This window comes from Panthera uncia, chromosome C2 (assembly GCF_023721935.1).
Source record: "Panthera uncia isolate 11264 chromosome C2, Puncia_PCG_1.0, whole genome shotgun sequence".
NCBI lineage: Eukaryota > Metazoa > Chordata > Mammalia > Carnivora > Felidae > Panthera > Panthera uncia.
The window spans coordinates 8086055-8105025 of NC_064810.1; the positions used below are offsets into that span (position 1 = coordinate 8086055).

At 42.6% G+C, this 18971-nt stretch overlaps 1 protein-coding gene across 6 annotated transcripts in view; it reads left to right on the forward strand.

Moving 5' to 3' along the window:
- Positions 1 to 17520, forward strand: part of PIGP (phosphatidylinositol glycan anchor biosynthesis class P) — a 20425-nt gene extending 2905 nt beyond the window's left edge. For 4 of the 6 annotated variants that reach the window (XM_049627883.1, XM_049627886.1, XM_049627882.1 and 1 more), the window contains exons 3-5: positions 5181 to 5253; positions 5794 to 5912; positions 6968 to 7151. In XM_049627883.1, coding sequence (XP_049483840.1) covers positions 5181 to 5253; positions 5794 to 5912; positions 6968 to 7098 — 323 coding nt within the window. In that variant the 3' untranslated portion in view covers positions 7099 to 7151. The other 2 variants (XM_049627885.1, XM_049627884.1) reach the window with 2 other exon arrangements.
- The last annotated feature ends 1451 nt before the right edge of the window (positions 17521 to 18971 follow it).

Here is an 18971-nt window from a genome sequence, read left to right on the forward strand (position 1 = left end):
CCCCCCCCTCCCTCTCCCTCTCCCTCTCCCTCCCTTCCTCCCTCCGTCTCTCCCTCCGTCTCTCCCTCCCTCTCCCCCTCCCCCTCTCCCTCTCTCCTCTCTGCCTCTCCCCCACTTGTGCTGTCTCAAACTTAAAAAAAAATTTTTTTTAATAAAAAAAAGGATGCGGGAATTGTGAGGAAAACCTGAGAGAAAATTGGGTGTCCCCATCCAACATCTTGGAATTTTGTAGAAACCAGGGAGGTGAGGGAGTGGTGGTGTTTCTGAACCTTAACTGCATCAGTACAGCCAGCCATGCTTTTGGCTAGGGTAGCGTATGGAGTAAAGATGTTCTAACTTGAGTTCAAATCGTGACTCCTCTAGAGACGAGCTGTGTCACCTGAGACCATTTGCTTAACCTCTTGAACTTCCAGATTCTTCATCTGTGAAAAGGTGGTGGTCAAGTTTACTGAATGTTTATTGCGTGCAAGACAGTCCTGTGAAGTAGATATTACTATTACTGTCCTCATTTTAGAACGACAGTCCTGAGGCACAGGGTTTTAGTAATGTGTTCAAGCTAATATACCCTGTAAATGATACAGCTTGGAATTTGAACCCAGACACTGGGTTGACTTCACCCTGCTGCCTCTCACGGGTCTCGTGAGGATTAATTGCTGTGATTTATGCAAAGCAGTTAACATATAGGAACATAATTACTTAAGTGTTAGCTGCTGTTACTATTATCATCAACAACATCATTTTTAAAAATCCCTGTTTTCGTATTAGAAAGATTACAAACTATACAAATAAATAAAGGCAATGACTTTAAGACCTAAATCCAATAATACCCACTACTTTTAATTTTTTGAGAAACCTCCATACGGGTTTTTCAGAGTGGCTGCACCAGGTTGCATTCCCAACAGTATAAGGGCCACACCCTCGCCAGTATTGCTTGTTTTCTTTAATTCATTTTAGCCATTCTGACCGTGTGAGGTGGTATCTCATTTTAGTTTTGATTTGTATTTCCTTGATGATGGGCCACGTTGGACATCTTTTCATGCATCTGTTAGCCATCTGTATGTCTTCTTTGGAAAAATGTCCATTCTTCTGCCCGTTTTTTTGACTGGATTGTTTGTTTTATGGGTGTTGAGTTTGATAAGTTCTTTATATATCTTCACTACTAACCCATTGTCAGATACGTCATTTGTGATTATCTTCTCCCATTTCATAGACTGCGTTATGAGTTTTGTTGATTGTTTCCTTCGCTGTGCAAAAGTTTTTATCTTGACGAGGTCCCGGTAGTTTATTTTTGCTTTTGTTTCTCTTGCCTCAGGAAACCTACCTGGTAAGAAATTGCTACAGCCCACAACCAAAAAGTAATGCTACAAATTTTTGAGTACTTACCAGATGCCAGGCACTGTGATAGGCAAAGGAGGAGCAAAACATTCAAAACTTACCTGCTCTCCTAGGGTTTTCATTCTAGTATGGGGAGATAGCCAGTGGACAAATTAAGTAAGTACCACATATATGATGTCAGATGATAACATGTACCATGGGGAAAAATGAAGCAAGAAAGGAGGCTAAGGTTAATGGGAGGAGGTTGTTGTTTTAAATACAGCAATCTGGAAGCACCTCCCTGAGAGATGTGATTTAAGCACAGACATGAAAAGTGCGAGTTAGCTGTGGGGCAGTCAGGGGAAAAAGTCAGACAGAGAACAGCCAGTACCAGAAGCATTTAGAAGAACGTGCCTATGAGTTTGAGGAACCGATGGAGGTGTAGGCTTGAAGCCTGAGAAAATGAGGTAGAAAGTAATAGGACAGAGGTCAGAGGCTGTACCCAGCAGTTATGATAAAAGAAGGTATTGGGTACAAAGGGATTACATGATTCTCTCTACATTTAAATATTTACTGAATTGAAAACAAGCAATTTTCTTAGTCTGCTTAGGCCACTGTAACAATTCCATAGACTGGAGGCTTAAACAATCAACATTTCTTCCGGTTCTGGAAGCTGGGAGGTGCAAGATCAGGGTAACAGCATGGGTGGTTCTTGGTGAAGGCCCTCCTCCTGGCTTACAGACAGCCACCTTCTTGATGTGTCCTCACAGAGTGGCGAGAGAGCAAGTGGAAGCTCTGGTCTCTTACTTTCCTTACAAGGACACTAATCCCAGCATGGGGCCCCACCCTCATGACCTTTTCTAAACCTAACTACCTCCCAAAGGCCCTGCCTCCAAATACCTCCACATTGGGGATTCTAGCTTCAACATACGAATTTGAGGGAGATATAAACCTTGGTTCCATAACAATAATTATAGATTTTGATAGTAACTTAGAAGGAAATAAAGGGAAATGATAGGAGTCAGGAGGGGGTGGTGGTGGCACACAGCTGGAACAGCAAGTGATGGAAAACGCCTCATTGGAAAAGAGGGTATTTGAGCCAAGAAATGAATGGAAGAGAAGGAATCATCCATTGAAAGAATCAAATGAAGAACATTCCAGGCAGACAGTAATCACTGCACTCACTGTCAGTGCAAGGGCCCTGAGACTCCACCTAGAGCAGGAGCATTGCGCAGCAGGACTAGACATTGGAGAAGTGAGCAGAATGTTGAAGTTCTTGCAAGAAAGGAGTTTGAATTTTATTCTAAAGGCACTTAATTTATTCTAAGGGTTTGAGCAGGCAAGCAGTATAGTCAGATTTATATCTTTGGAAGATCACTCATTGCTGTGTGGAGAATGACTGCTCACGTGTTCTCAGCCTTGAAATTACTAGACACCCACTCGAAAAACCCGGAGTCGTTCTTCACTTACACTTTTTCTTCTCCCAACTCATTCATCTGCTCCTGCCGCTGAATCTGGTGGGGATTTCTACTGCCTCTGCTCTTCCACAGATAGATCCCACGCACACAACCATCACAGTGACTCATTTGGGACGCAGACCCAACTCCTCTACTTAAAACCTCTGGTTGGAGTGTAAATGGTTATTTGTCTTCATAGTTTGCTAGATCTTGAAAGCAAAAAATATATATATATACGTATATGTGTATATATGTGTGTATATATATGTATCTCCGGCTGTCCTCATTGCCTAGAGCATAAAGTCCCAAGTTCCTTGTACAACATATTTCATGATCTGGGACCTGTTCACTTTTCCGGCTTTATCTCTCAGCACTCACAGCCTTATGCTTTATGCCGCACGTACTCTAAACTCCTTAGTTTCCCCCAGAAGCATCACATTCCTCTTCACTTCCGTTTTAACCAATGCTCTTGCTGCTGCCTGAAAGCATAGTATGAACACACTGCATGGGTTCACAGTCCAGCTTAGGCAAGTTACTTAAATTCCCTGTGCTTTGATTTTTCTGTCTGTGGCTTATGAATAATAATAGCATGCACCTCAAAGGATTTGGAAAGGGTCAGACAAGATACTGTATGGGAAGTTCCTGCCATTACATTTGACTCATTTCTGTCTCACACACTAGTTTGTTTTTTTGTTTTGTTTTTAATTTTTTTTTACATGTATTTATTTTTGAGAGACAGAGCACAAGTTGGGGAGGGGCAGAGAGAGAGAAGGAGACACAGAATCCGAAGCAGGCTCCAGGCTGTCAGCACAGAGCCAGACACCAGGCTCGAACTCACAAACCATGAGATCATGACCTGAGCTGCAGTCAGATGCTTAACCGACTGAACCACCCAGGCGCCTCTGCATTTCTTTAGTCTTAAAAGCCATCACAAGCTTCAAGCTGGTCCCTTGCCATCTTTTCCTTCTACCATCCAGCCACACTAAATGCCTCACCAGATCCTTCATGCTCTCTCTGTGGATCATGGCAGGGAACATCGTTGTCTCATATTTCCTTCCTTCCTCATCTGCAGGCCCCAATTATATGCATCTTTAATCTGGCGAATCCGCTACTCATTATTTAGGCCCCAGTTTAGTCATTTCTTCCAGGAAATCTTTCCTGACCACTAACATCACCTCCATCCGCACTAGTGTGGGCTAAGGTCCTCATATGTTCTTATGTCGTCTTTTATTACTCATACCACTTAATCATAGTGCAGTGAAAATATCAATTTACTTCTCTCCGTCCCCCTCCCCTAAGTTTTATGCTCGGGGAGGACAGAGGCCATGTCTTTTGGGTTCACCACCGTTTCTCATGCTCCTGATGTAGAATATGACTCATCATCATTGATACCAATAGTTCGAATTTTATCTCTGCCCCTTACCTTGGGCAGATGATGTAACATTTCTAAGATTTCATTTACTCAGCTGTAACAATGACATACACACATAGGATTGTTTTAAGGATTAAATTAAATACTGCATGTGAAATGGTTAGCCAACAGTGAGTGCTTGGAGGTTGACTATTGTTTTTACATATTAACAACAGTAAAGGGTGCCACAAAGACTCCACTTGAGGGAAATAAGATTGTATTCTGGGAGATGGGGCAGAAGCCCAACAGGTAGTAGGTCCAAACAAGGGTAGTAGATACGTTCACCTTTGAGCAACAAGTGTCTGTAATCATTTCAACCCTGTGGGGACGAAGTGTTGAACAGCTACTGTATATAAGGCAAATTGCTAGGTTCTGTAAGGATCACAGTAACAGCTAAGATGTGATTTATATCCTGGGGAGCCTGGGTGGCTCAGTCAGTTAAGCAACTGACTCTTGATTTCAGCTCATCAACTGACTCTTGATGTCACTGTTGATGGATGGGACTAAGCCCAACATTGGGCTCTGCGTTGGGCTCTGTGCTGACCCCATGGAGCCTGCTTAGGATTATCTTTCTCCTCTCTCTCTGCCCCTCCCTCCCTCAGACACATGTGCTCTCTCTCAGAATAAATAAACATTTTTTTAAAAAGTGATTTCTGACCTTACATTGCTTAAAATATAGTATAAGACTTAAGACATGTTTTAAAACAAAAAAGACTAATGGTGGGGGAAGAGTAGCTTAATGAGTATAGAGTTTTAGATTTGCAAGATGGTAAAGTTCTAGAGATCCATTTCACAGCAATGGAAATATACTACTTTAACTTGTTGTAAGTATCATAGGAATGATACAGATAAGGAGCTAGAAGACTGAAGGGAAAGAAAAGTCATTTTTGAGGTGATCAGGGAACCTTCAAAGGAGGTTTTGTGTTATCTAAACCTTGATAGATTAGATACATGCCTTACTAACTTCTCTTTTTTCTTTTTGTTCCCCTTTTCTGCAGTACTATATCTTGTGTGGGCTTTTATTCCTGAAACTTGGCTAAACTCCTTAGGCTTAACCTACTGGCCTCAAAAGTAAGTTTAATGATTTTCTTAAATAAAAATGTATTAATGCTGTTTCTCAGGATCATAGTTTTTCCTTTAGACTTCCCAAATCTTAAATATTTATTCTTTTAAGATCCATAAAAAGCCGTATAGAAATCTAAAGCTTTTTAAAGGACATCACTGATACACCTTTAGTTAAAAATGGTGAGGTGGACACAACATCATTATCTCCATTTCCTCCTGACATCTTGCTCAGGTAACACTACAGAAAAAAACATTTTAAGGTATAAACCCTTGGGAACAAATAATGGGATAGCAGGTAAGAAGTATCAACAGAATTTAAGGAAATGGATTGCAGGTAGGTGAGTGGTAACTGACTTAGTTTCTACTTTTTCCATGTTGTTATGGTATGGAATGATACAGGATTGCAGCTTTTCATCATGAGACCTTGTAGAACGATTTGTCTAATCAAAAATTAAATTAAATTCAAAAAGCATGTTACCTTGGTGATGGACTCTTGAGAATGATGACTTTTTAGGCAGTTACCTACTTTATTATTTTCTTCTGCAGGTATTGGGCGATTGCATTGCCCGTCTACCTCCTCATTACTATAGTAATCGGTTATGTACTCTTGTTTGGAATAAACATGATGAGTACCTCTCCACTCAACTCCATTCATACGATCACAGGTAAATGTACCTCAGAGGGAAGTGTGGGGGAATGGAAGAGAAAGAGTCAGCAGTTTTATCAAGAAAAGCAACCGAGAATAGGCTACAGTAGGTGACACACACTGGCCCAGTAAAAAGAACCTGGGAGAAATAAATACAAAGTTATACCAGAGGAGATGTTTACATGGCAGAAATAAATTCTAAATCTGCTGTTTATAGCATGTGTATTTTCCCATAAAGACCACAAGTACATAATATATTCCTTAGCAACTGTTCATGAGAAAAACAAATTTTATCCTAAACAGGCAGTGTTGATCAAGGCAGGCAAATCGTTCCATGTAGACCTTGTCTAGGAGAGCAATGTGACAGTGTGCCCCCTCCTCAGGACCCTTGTGTCCATCTGATCCCAGTTCTATAGATAAAGAGCCACAGCAGGTTTCTGTAGTTTTTTTAAATTCCCTTCAGTCTAACGATCAAAGTAAATTCCTGAGCTTGCTCAGATTATAAGAAGTGTTTTTTATTATACTTATGGTATTAATCACACCATATTGCTTGGTATGATTTTTTTTAACTTTTCAAAGCTTTTGTTTCATGAGTCTCTACAATATATTTTGAACCAGTTACAGTATTTTTATATTTCTTTTCTGAGAACCTACTGTATTTCCTGAATTCTTGCCTGGAATTACCGCAAATAGACAATTTGTACAAAGGGGATGTCGTTAAGTTTGCATGAATGATTTAATAGTTTGGGGATATTGGGTTAAATCTGTTTTCCAAGCCTCAGTCTAATTCTGTCCCTATGAGAAGAGTGCAAGTGGGACTTTAACCATCACTGTACAGTTGAATGAAATATTAATTTCTTACCCTAGTTAGATATAGAAAGGACTTTCCTGATTTTTATTCCAGTTGGGACATTTCTTTTAATGAGAGCATTCAAGTAGTCTTAATTATGTTAACACGGTGTTTATTATTATGCAGATATTAGCTCAGTAAACTATGTGGTGGATCTCCATAAACCACAGAAACCGTAGAAGAAATTACTTAGGTAAGCATAGCTTTTTGTCCTCTTCTTACAGATAACTATGCTAAAAATCAACAGCGGAAGAATTACCAAGAAGAGGCCATCCCGGCATTAAGAGATATTCCTATTAGTGAAGTAAACCAAATGTTCTTTCTTGCAGCCAAAGAACATCACACCCAAAACTAAATTGTATGTAGACTAACAACAAGCATTTATTATAAAAGTTTTTGATGTAATAATTTTGACCATAATTATTTTCACTCTCTTGTTAAAACATGATATTGAAATGTAAAAAAATAAGTTGAGCCTGTTTTAGATAAAGTTCCGTTAATATTGTAAATATTCTTGGGGCGCCTGGGTAGCTCAGTCGGTTAAGCATCTGAGTTCAGCTCAGGTCATGATCTCACAGTTTGTGAGTTCGAGCCCCACATTGGGCTGTCTGCTATCAGCACAGAGCCCACTTCAGATCCTCTTTCTCCCCCTCTCTCTGCCCCTCCCCATCTTGTGCGTGCACACACGCTCTCTCTCTCTCTCAAAAATAAACATTAAAAAAATGTAGATGTTCTCAAGTATTAGTTATTAATGGACAAAATAAATAAATACTGCATTACCACATACCAGACTTTTTGAAACATAAGTATCTGTAAAATCAAGAAATCCCTCCAGAGAGACATTTATGCTGTAATTCTTTTTTAATTTTTTTTTAATGTTTATTTATTTTTGAGAGCGAGATAGAGACTGCAAGCAGGGCAGGGGCCGAGAGAGAGGAGACACAGGATCAAAAGCAGGCTCCGGGCTCCAAGCTGTCAGCAGAGAGCCCGATGTGGGGCTCAAACTCACGAACCGTGAGATCATGACACGATCCAAAGTCGGCCAGTTAACCAACTGAGCCACACAGGCGCCCCTCATGCTGCAATTTTTAAATGGCAATTATGTCCTTCCTGCCGTTTGTTCTTGGAAGCCCAGAATTCGAACTCTGATTTGGGAGAAGGGTACATTTAATTTGTATGTTCTTGCCATCACATTTGTGTCTAAGACACAAAGCAACATTTGTGGAGTACTTCCAACATACCAGGTATTTTTCTAGACGTAGCGATGAAAAGATTCTCTCTGAAAGAGCCTACATTTTAGAGGCAGATTGAGACAGACTAAGCAAATAAAATATTTGTGATGAGTGCTATGCAGAGAATTGAAATAATATAATCTAGAAAGTAAAGGGATGACTACTTTAGATTGGGTCAGGGAAGGCTGCTCAGAGAGAGGCAGTTGGGACTGAAATTTGATTAGCAAAAACAGGAGCCCAACAGAAGGATCAGAAACAAGGGAGACCTTGCAGGTGTGAAGCAGCCAGGGCAGAGGCCTCCAGGTGAGAAGGAGCTCAGCGTGTCCTGAGGACGGAAGGCCAGCAGGGGGCCTAGAGTGCTCTGTGCCAGGGGGTGTGGTCGGGGGAGCCCGGAGAGGCCAGCGACACGGCAGTGGGCTTTGTGGGCCAGTGTAGGAAGTCTGGACTTAAGGGTCTGTGTGAGGAGTTGGAACCCTTTAGACACTGAGCGATCGGGAGGCTTTAAGGGAAGGCATGACATGGCCTGATGTATGTTTTTAAAAAGTCGCTCAGGCTGGTGGATAGAGGATGGATTCAGGAGGGAGAGTCCGGGATGGGGCAAGAGTATGGAGCAGAGTGGTGGCGGTGGAGCTGGGGAGGAGTCACTCTGCAGCCTTTGTCGGAGACGCAGCTGACTGACTGTGCGGGGGAGGCAAGCTGCTGAGACAAGTTGTGATCAAGGGCCCCTCCTGGGTTCTTTTGGATCAATGAGTAGATGGTTCTACCTTTTGCCAAATCAGACAGTATTTGGGGGAAGTGTAGGTGAGGAGGTTGGAGAATTTGGTATATGAGTTACTTGGACTGATGCCACCTTGTGAACATCTGTTTGCGTCCACGTGAGATTAAGAAGCTTAAAGTTTAAAAAACAAACCATGTATAACTTTGTAAGAGTATACTCACAGTTGGCCAGTCTTAGCAAGCATTCAAGGTCTTCTAACTTTGAACACACTAAATCTCTACATAGAGGTGGAGCTACCCATTTTTGTGCAGATTTAACTATACCTTCTGTAAAATGAAAAAAAAAGAAACTATTAATTTTAAATAGTTGAGAAAACTAGGACTTCCATTTCAAGGACAGTATCCCTGCCCAATGAGCACGAGATGGATAACAGGAATCTGCTATTTCTGTTCTGTTGTTTGTCCCATTTCCTGTATTTTTATGGTAAGAGCGTCTCACCACATTTAAGAGCAGTTTAAGAGGACCAGTCAGGTCCATCCAGGATAGAATGGTAAATACATGGTGATCTCTTTATACATTGAAAAACCCTACAGCCGTACAAACAATGAATCACTGCTTTATCTAACAACAGGAATGAATATCACAGATATATGTTGGGGGGAAAAAACAGACGTAAAAGAATATATACTATATGTTCTCATTTACATGAAATTCAAAATCAGGAAAAACTACTCTGGTGATAAATATTGGAATGGTGATATTAACTAGCAGAGCCATGAGGGAACCTGCAGGGGGCGGGGGGGGTTGTTGAAAATGCCCCGCACCTTGATATGGGTTGTAGTTACTTGGGTATAACAATCATTGTGTTAATATCATTTGACTTAATGCTTTTTAAAATTGAATTATGGTTTATATACAATGTTGTATTCGTTTCAAGTGTACAAGTTAGTAATTGGATAGTTTTGTACATTACAAAATGCCCACCACAGTAGGTCACCATATAAAGTTATTACAGTGTTATCGACCGTATTCCCTATGTTGTATATTACATCCCTGTGGCTTATTTTATGAGAAGTTTGTAAGTTAGAAGTTCCTTCCATCCCCTACACCTGTTTCACCCGTCCCTTCAACCAAGAAGTTACTCACACATCAATAAAAAGGTAAAGAACAGTGCCAATGCCTCATCCCCAGAAATTTTAATTCATTGGTCTGGAGTGGGACCCAAGCAGGGGTAGTTTTTAATGACAACCTGACACTTAAAACATGCAGCCAGGATTGAGAACTTCCTGCCTTAATTCATTGGATTTAACTGAGCCTGCGGTCAACCAGGGAGTGGTGTTAGCTTTGAAAGAACAGGCAGTGTTGGAGCAGCCCTCCCACCTTTGTGAGACTCCTGCCCGGATCAGCATCACTCCTTTGCATTCCCCTCAGGCCAATGATAGGCCTATGAAGGTGTTGAAATGGGTGAGAAAAGGCCCTTCATTAACTGCAGTACCCCACCTCGCCTCCAGCCCCCTATTAACTTTTCATTCTGTTTCCCAGCCCTGCTGTTCTTACACTTTATAAGACATTTTGTCCGTATGTCGCTTTTTCTTAGATTATGGGATGCAGTTCTTTCCAGGGTCTTGGTTTAGTGCAGCAGTTCTCACCATTTTTTTTAAACCTCAGGACCCCTTTATATTCATAAAGAGTGTTCCCAAAGAGCTTTTGTGTAGGTGGATTATATTTAGAAATTAACATAGGAATTTTTAAAATATTTGTTTATAAATAATATACCCATTACATTTTGACATGTTTAAATAACATTTTATGAAAAACAACTATATTTTCCTAAAAGAAACTTAGTGAAATGAGTGGAATTGTTTTACATTTTTGCAAATCACTTTAAATATCTGGCTTAATGGAAGACAGCTGGGTTCTCCTGTCTGCTTCTGTATTCAGTCTGTTCCAATACCACATGTCACAGAGCTTCTGGAAAACCACTGCACACTTGTGAGAGAATGAGAGTGGAAAAGACAAATAGCATCTTAATGGTTTTATGAAATTGGTTTTGACCTCATGGACCCCCTGAAACAGAGTCTCCAGACCACACTTGGAGAACTACTGGTTAGTGGGCCTCAACTAGAAAGAGAGAGAGAGAGAGAGAGACTGTGTGTGTGTGTGTGTGTGTGTGTGTGTGTGTGTAGGATACAGTATTGCACTTAGGAAGGATAAGTATCTTAATTGAATACCTCTAATGGCCACTTCACATCTGCTTGGTTCCACGCCTTATTCCAGCCACTGATGCCCCTTTGATCAGCCACAGGTGCCCCTTGACAATGCACCCTGGAGAGAGGGGAAGTCAACCCCCAGAGGATGCCATGGAGCTCCATGTGGGGCAGGTGTCCCTCCCCCAAAGAAGCAATCGTGAGCTTCATTTTCGGGAGCTCCTCAGGAGGCCCTGGGAGATTGAGCTGTGGTCACCATGGCAATGGTGAGCTCAGTAGCGCATGCCTGAATTGGCTCTTCTCGGTTTTGCTCCATTGCTGCCCACTCTTCCCTAGTGTCACTTTCCAAATAGACTGCCTACGCACAAGCCTTTGTCACAGGCTCTGCTTTCATGAGAACCCCAGGCTGAGATGGGGCTTTTCTGTAAAAATTTTGCTTCAGTTGCAGGGCCGTGATATGTAATGCATTTCCCTGCTGCATGCTGTAGTTTAAGAAAAAGATTTGAGGAGTGCCTGGGTGGCTCAGTTGGTTAAGAGTCAGACTTCACCTCAGGTCGTGATCTCACGGCCCACTCCGTGGGTTCGAGCCCCGCTTTGGACTCTGTGCTGACATCTCAGAGCCTGGAGCCTGCTTCTGATTCTGTGTCTCCCTCTCTGCCCCTCCCTGGCTCATGATATCTCTCTCTCTCTCTTTCTCTCTCAAAAATAAACACTGAAACAATTTTAAAAAGAAAAAGCTTTGAAAGACACCATGTTTTACAATAAGCCTAAATAATAGCATAAAATACTCCCCAAATGTCAGCAATATAAACATTTTCTGATTTTGGCAAAACCCCCTCTAGTAATTGATTATCAACTAGAATTATATTATAGAAGTCCAGATATTAAATCACCTAAATGAAAAGCCAACAATTCAAATCCAAAATTCTTCCCTCCCTAATTTCTTGACCTTACCTGTCTTACTGAGAAGTATCTCAATCAGGAGGCTGGGTTTTCTACAGAAGCTGATGCCTCGGGGCTCATTAGAGGGGTGTTACTCCTTAAGCAAATTGATCCAGCCCATAATTTCTTCTATGTGCCACTATTTCAAAGAGCCGATGGGACAAGCAGTATCCTATTAACAGGCCCATGCCCACAGAACTTGGAAAACTCAAGTAAATCCAGTGCTACTGCAGTTATCCCAGACCCAGTGCATTGGACAATACAGACCTCCCGTCCTAGGCAATCACTTCAGCGCAGACTGGATGGGATGTGGGGAAAGGGAGGCAGAAACGAGATTCTTTTTGGTTTGTCTTCCCAAGGTGCAGGTCAGGCTGTGGCCGTTGTCAAGATTCTCCTCGTTCAGGGTAAAACTCAGGTGGATTAACCGTAGCACTATATATATACTATTTCAGAATGGGCAGACGTACTTACCCCACCTTTCCAATCGGTCTAGACACAACAAAAGTTCAGCACTTGGAGATAACCGCCAAATCAGAATGGAGCCATGTAGACAGAGACCGTGGATGTCTCAGTGGTCACCTGTGTGGACTTATGACCAGGGACCAAATGTTCCTTACCCCTCCATTCCTCACCACCACATAAGTCCCAGTGTTCCAGAAATGCAACGGAAACCTCAGGGACCGAAGGAGCCACGGAGTTCGAAATAATGGCATTACAGAAACTGAGTTATAATTAGTGAGCAGATGCTTTTGTGGATCTGAGTTTTCCGCCTGTGAATCTGTTTCACGTGATGCAGGGGAAAAACTCCAGTAACTCAATACCTGTCTCATCAGGCTCTTTCTGCAAATCCAGTGTCCAAGCTCTGCTTGTATAGGTCAGTCACAGAGGGCCATATGGCCAGGGCTGGATGATGCCAGTTAAAGCATCAAATGGCACCCTCCAATTGCACCATAGTTGGCCAGGCTGGCCCACTTGTGTTATAAAGCCTGTTCACCCTGCTCCTGTGGCCGCTTCTAAAGGCCCCATCCTGCCTTCTGACACTATAGTTTCCAGGACCCCCTCTTTTGACACCTCTCAGTGAACCACAGGTTGACATGCACACCACTGGGGTGAACACAACACTCGTCGTCACTGTTCTGTGAAGGACAAGTGCCTGATGGGAATTCAAATACATTGTCCATTGGGGCACCTGGGTGGCTCAGTCAATTAAGCCTCCAACTTAAGCTCAGGTCATGATCTCACCTTTTGTGAGTTTGAGCCCTGCATTAGGCTCTGTGCTGACAGTCAAGAGCCTGCAGCCTGCTTTGGATTGTTTCTCCCTCTTCTCTCTCTGCCCCTCCCCAACTTGTGCTCTGTCTCTCTCAAAAATAAACATTAAAAAAAAATTTTTTTAAATACATTGTCCACCTTAATACTGATGGAGCCAGATGTTCAAGTGCTGCATAAAAATGAAGCTAAAACCCAGCTTTCTTCCTTAAATCTGATGTGAGGAGGGCTGGCCTGCAGAGTTAGACACGGCCCAGCCATCTGCATGCACAAGACAGCGTGGTGCACTGCGTCCTGTGTGGTCCTGGCAGATAGCAGACAACTCTTGTGCAGTCAGTGTGGCCATTTCTCACCCATCAGATAAGTCACACACCTGTGAGTGTTGAGTGTGGAATATAGTGCAGGAGTGTGTTCCCCCAATGCTTTCCCAAGAAGGCAGACTGTTTTAGTCACTGAGGCAGAAATATGAGCAGAAGGATGATGGTTTCCCTACTCTGGCCACTTAGGTTGTCTCCTGTTTTCCCCTATTAGGAACAATCAGTGGAAATCTTTGTGGATAAGCTTTGTGAAATTGTGCCCTTGGGCTAGGTTCCTGACATTGGAATTGTTACAGGATCAAAGGGCTTGAACATCTTGAAGATACTTAAAGGGAGGAATAAGCCCACCAACCCAATCAATCAAAGGAGGGAGGCAGAGCACAGTGAAGCGAGGCTTTAATCAACGTTCTGGCAAGAGCAGGTGTCTGACGGATAGGCACACTTGGGGCAGTTACAGCAGATAATTTATCTCCTACTGTGTAAGTCCCTCCCCTGGTTCTTCATTGGCTGAGCACCACAGAGGTAAGTCCCTCCCCTGGTTCCTCATTGGCTGAGCACTACAGAAGTTATAGCCTTACCTGGAAGTCGCCTATGCCCATGGAAGGCAAAAAATAGTTTGACTGAGGGGCGCCTGGGTGGCTCAGTCTGTTAAGCGGCGACTTCAGCTCAGGTCACCATCTTGCGGTCTGTGAGTTCGAGCCCCGCGTCGTGCTCTGTGCCAACAGCTGAGAGCTTGGAGCCTGTTTCAGATTCTGTGTCTCCCTCTCACTCTGCCACTCCCCTGCTCATGCTCTGTTTCTGTCAAAAATAAATAAATATTAAAAAAAATTTTTTTTAATAAATAAAACGTGAAAAAAAATTTTTTAAAAATGAAATAAAGAGACCCCAGAGAGCTCCTTTTCTCCTTCTTCCATGTGAGCACACAGTGAGAAGATGATCATTATTTTAATGTTTACTTTTGAGAGGGGGGGGGGGACAGAGGATCTGAAGCAGGCTCCGTTTTGACAGCAGAGAGTCGGAGGCAGGGTCAGAACCCATGAACGGTGAAATCATGACCCGAGCCGAAGTCAGGAGCCACACAGGTGCCACCCAGATGCCCCGAGAAGATGATCACTTATGAACCAGGGAGAAGGTGCTCACCAGACCCAGAACGTGCAGGCACTTTGACCTTGGACTCCCAGCCTCCAGAACAGTGCGAAATAAGTGTTTGTTGTTAAAGCCGCCCAGCCAGGGTACTCTGTGACAGCAGCCCGAGCTGGCCAAGACACATGGTATTCTCTCCTGCATGTATCAAATCTCCCTCAGCCTCTCTCATGAGGACACGTGCGGGGCGCCTGGGTGGCTCTGTCAATTGAGTGTCCGACCTCCGCTCAGGTCATGATCTCGCAGTTTGTGAGTTCGAGCCCCGCATCAAGCTCTCTGCTGTCAGCGCAGAGCCTGCTTTGGGTCCTCTGTCCCCCCTCTCTCTGCCCCTTCTCAACTCGCATGCGCATGTGCACGTGCACGTGTTCTCTCTCTCTCTCCCTCAAAAATAAATAAACATTAAAAATAAATAAGGACACTTGTGATTGGATTTAGGACCCACCTAGATAATCAAAGTTCATCTCCCCATGTCAAGATCCTTAATTTGTCTGCTCCCAAACACCACCTGCATCACCATCACAGATATAAACCATGTGCGGGGTCACCAAGGCACTGGGCAGGACTGGTTCTCGGGGACAGTGCATGCAGGTGCACATAGAATTCAGAAATGACACAAGCCACTCCACATCCTCAGCGAGAAAGGCTCAGTGCATGAGTGTGACGTGCTCACCCCAACAGAGTCAGAGCAAGAGGTGAGTGCTGGGCTTGCTGCTGGGTCCTGAGCATCTGGGTTGACCACTGGCCCATAGGGCTGACCTGTCACTGTTTATTTATTTTTGAGAGAGAGAGAGAGAGAAAGAGAGCGTGAGTGTGAGTGGGGAAGGGGCAGAGAGAGAGGGAGACACAGAATCCAAAGCAGGCTCCAGGCCCTGAGCTGTCAGCACAGAGCCCGACACGGGGCTCGAACTGGTGAACTGTGAGATCAAAGTCAGATGCTTAACCAACTGAACCACCCAGGCGCCCCACTGGTCTGCTGCTTTTAATAAAGTGTTTATATAGCAAAACAAGACAAGGCTTAACTTTGTCACATCTTCAGAGACTGTTCTTCCCTTATAAGATGACATTTACAGAGTCCAGGAACTGGCACCTGCCAATGTCTTTGGGGGCCATTATTCAGGTTACCCCAATCATATATCAAGGTTGGCTTAAAATCCAGGTCAGGAAACAGAAGAGAAAGTATTCCCTCAAGCCTGAGGATGAAAACCCAAGTGCTAAGGTTGGCACAGCACGACGAAGAAAACCCTTTATCTTTGATGGCAAAGTGTGCCACAGAATACCCCAAACCCAGAGAGAGCCGATGCCATAAGTGGACTGTGTTAGATAATAAATCCCTCTTGTGACTCAGAGAGAGAGATCAACATGCCCATACACAGTATTACTCTTCTCTCTCTCCTCTGCTGTCTCTCTCTACCCCCACCTGTCCCGTCCCCTCACCCCCACTTGGCTGGACCACCACACTCATAGAAACCCTTTCCGATTTTGCCCCTGTCCTCAGGAAGAGAGCCTGCAAAGTTAAGAGTTTGGGTTTTGGATGAGAACACAAGCTCTCGAGTCCTCACATCACCTCCTGGGTGGAGTGGGAGGCCTTGGAGAGATTTCCCCTCCCCCCACCCTGAAAGCTCCGTTTTCTCACGTGCTAGAGGGATACACCTACCTTGAGATAATCTTGAGGGTTGAATCAGGTAAAGCGGACGAAAACCCTGGAATCACAGATCCTGGCCCACATCTGTCCCTGCTGCTCCCTGTCCACACCCCACACCCCGTCCACACTGTGTCCATCTCTCTCCGAACGTCCTCTGTGCTACACACAAGGGGCCACGCACACACTTGGTTTTTACTTCACTTCCTGAGAATTTGGCTGATTCATCTTGGGTCCTGGGTTTCTAGCACAGACAACAAAGTATATGGTTATGGAGTGAAAAAGGAAAAATTCAGAGGCTCCTAGCTGGAATCATCAGAAGCATTACAATTAAATGGTTTTGAAGGTGGAAAGAGGGAGATATAAACTTTTCTCATATTTTAAGGAGTCAAATCATTTAAGGCCCTAAATATTTAGAATGATCAATGTGGAGATCTTGTAACGACCCGAAATGTCCAGAAAGCCATCATTATTTGTCTTCTACTTTCAAATTCTGGTGCCTTTTAAGATTTTTTTTCCCCCTGAATTTACTAAATTTATGAAATCAGTTTGAAAGCTACTTCAGACTGAATTCACTGTCATCTCTGAACGAGAAGATTAAATTTAATGCACGTGAAAGACAGATGAACTGCCGTGGGACAAAAAGGCAATCAGAAATAATGGCCTCTGACCACAAAGGGCCACAAATTAAAGAATTGTCAACCCAAGATAGAGATTCTATCAGTGACGAATCTGTCGTTTCACTTGCCTACCGATCTAGCACAATTATGGGAAAACTAACAGAAGTGACCTGAGTGAACAGACAGACTGGGGCCATTTGTTTCTTAAGTGAAATTTCCAGGCACCTAGCCCCAGCCTGTGCTTTTCCATCACTGCTGACTGGCAGTTGGCAGAGAGAGATGACCTTTACTTAACCTTGAGAATAACTCTATTCCTTCCTGGCCAGAATAAGGAATGGGTGTCAAGGCCTATTGACAATCCATTTGCAGGAGTTACTGAATGTTTGGTCTAAGTGGATGATATCTCTGCCTTTCTGAACTTTATTTTACAAAATAAATATCTCTCCTAGGCCATCTTGGAAGTTAGAGAAGGCCACACACCATGTACGGATGCCTGACAAATTTAAGAGGTAACTTTTACCTGTTTTGTTTTGGTTTCAGGTTGTTTCTTGGGTTTTTTTCTCGCTCAAACATTCATCTGAATGAATATAGAGAAATAACCAACTTTCATCTGCCACTTCTTATGGGAAGACAATCTACTTTCATTCTTTTGGCCATTTAGAAAATGTTTGTTGCTGTCAGCAACCCAAAAGGTAAGTGATTCCAAAACAAATGCTAAATCAAGCACTGCTTCTCGACTTAACTCCTTTTCCCCCAAAATCCCTGTGTAATGATTTGTTCAAAGATCTGAAGTAAACGAAATCGGATCAGATATCCCATCCCTCAAAGAAAATGGTTTCAGTGAAGTTAAATCCCCAAACTTGCCCTCTTTTTCACCTCTCCAAGCCATCCTTATCAGAAGCTTCTTGTCACCAATAAGATTAGTGGTCGTTAGTGCATTGGGCTAAATCAGATTTTTCATGTTGGATTAATCATGAAAATGCCAAGAACCAAATAACTTATGTGATTGAAAGGTGCTGAAGAGCCCATCAGCCACACAGTCTATGGATCAACAGACCATATCAGAAATGCCCTTGATTAAAGTTCGTAAGATTTTGGCTAACATCATTTCATGATTATAGCATTTTAAATCTACATAAGTAATGAATGTGGAATGGTATCTAATGACGGATACTTTAAATATTTGCATTGTTTTTAATCAGTATCATTTATTTTAAAAGTAATACACATGCATCATAGAGATTTATTTATTTATTTTTATTCTTTATTTATTTTTGAGACAAAGACAGAGAGACAGGGTGCGAGCAGGGGAGGAACAGAGAGAGAGGGAAACACAGAATCCGAAGGAGGGTCCAGGCCCTAAGCTGTTAGCACGGAGCCTGACGTGGGGCTCGAACCCACAAACTGCAAGTTCATGACCTGAGCTGAAGTCGGACGCTTAGCTGACCGAGCCACCCAGGCACCCCGAGAATTTTTAAATTATAGAAAACAAATAAAACTAAATCAACCATAACCCATCACTCAAAGATATTCTTAATTGTCTTCTATAAGCCCTTCTACATGTGTGTGCAAACAAACAAAAAACAAAAAAATACTGTGAATATAATTTTGTGTGCCTCATTTTTCAAATAACATTACATTATGAGCAGTTAATAATTGCATAATATTGTGGCATATGGATGCACCATAATTTCACAAATTCTCTATTAACGGACTCTAAGGATGGTTCTGATTTTCATTTTTATAAATGTCAGTGTAACAAATATCCCTGTATAGAAATCTTTGTTCTTATCTCTGATTATATCTCTTGGAAATGTATTTGAAGGGTAAGCGATATGAAATTTCTTAAAGCTCTTATTACCTATCGCCAAATTGCCAGGAAGCTAACCTCCGTTTTTACATTTCCACCAGCAAAGCGTGACTGTTCATTTGTCAACATCATGTATTGATAACCTATTTATTTATTTAATATGCATTTTAAGCTTTAACTATTCAAGAAAATGATAGTAGATCTTCTATGGTCATTTTCAGAATAACTAAATAAGTTCAAAGAAATTTGAAAGCAATGATCTCTTAGGAATTTAGCGAGACTTATTTAACATGTAAACCAGAGCTAAGAGCTTCCTGGCAGGTCTAGGAGGTAG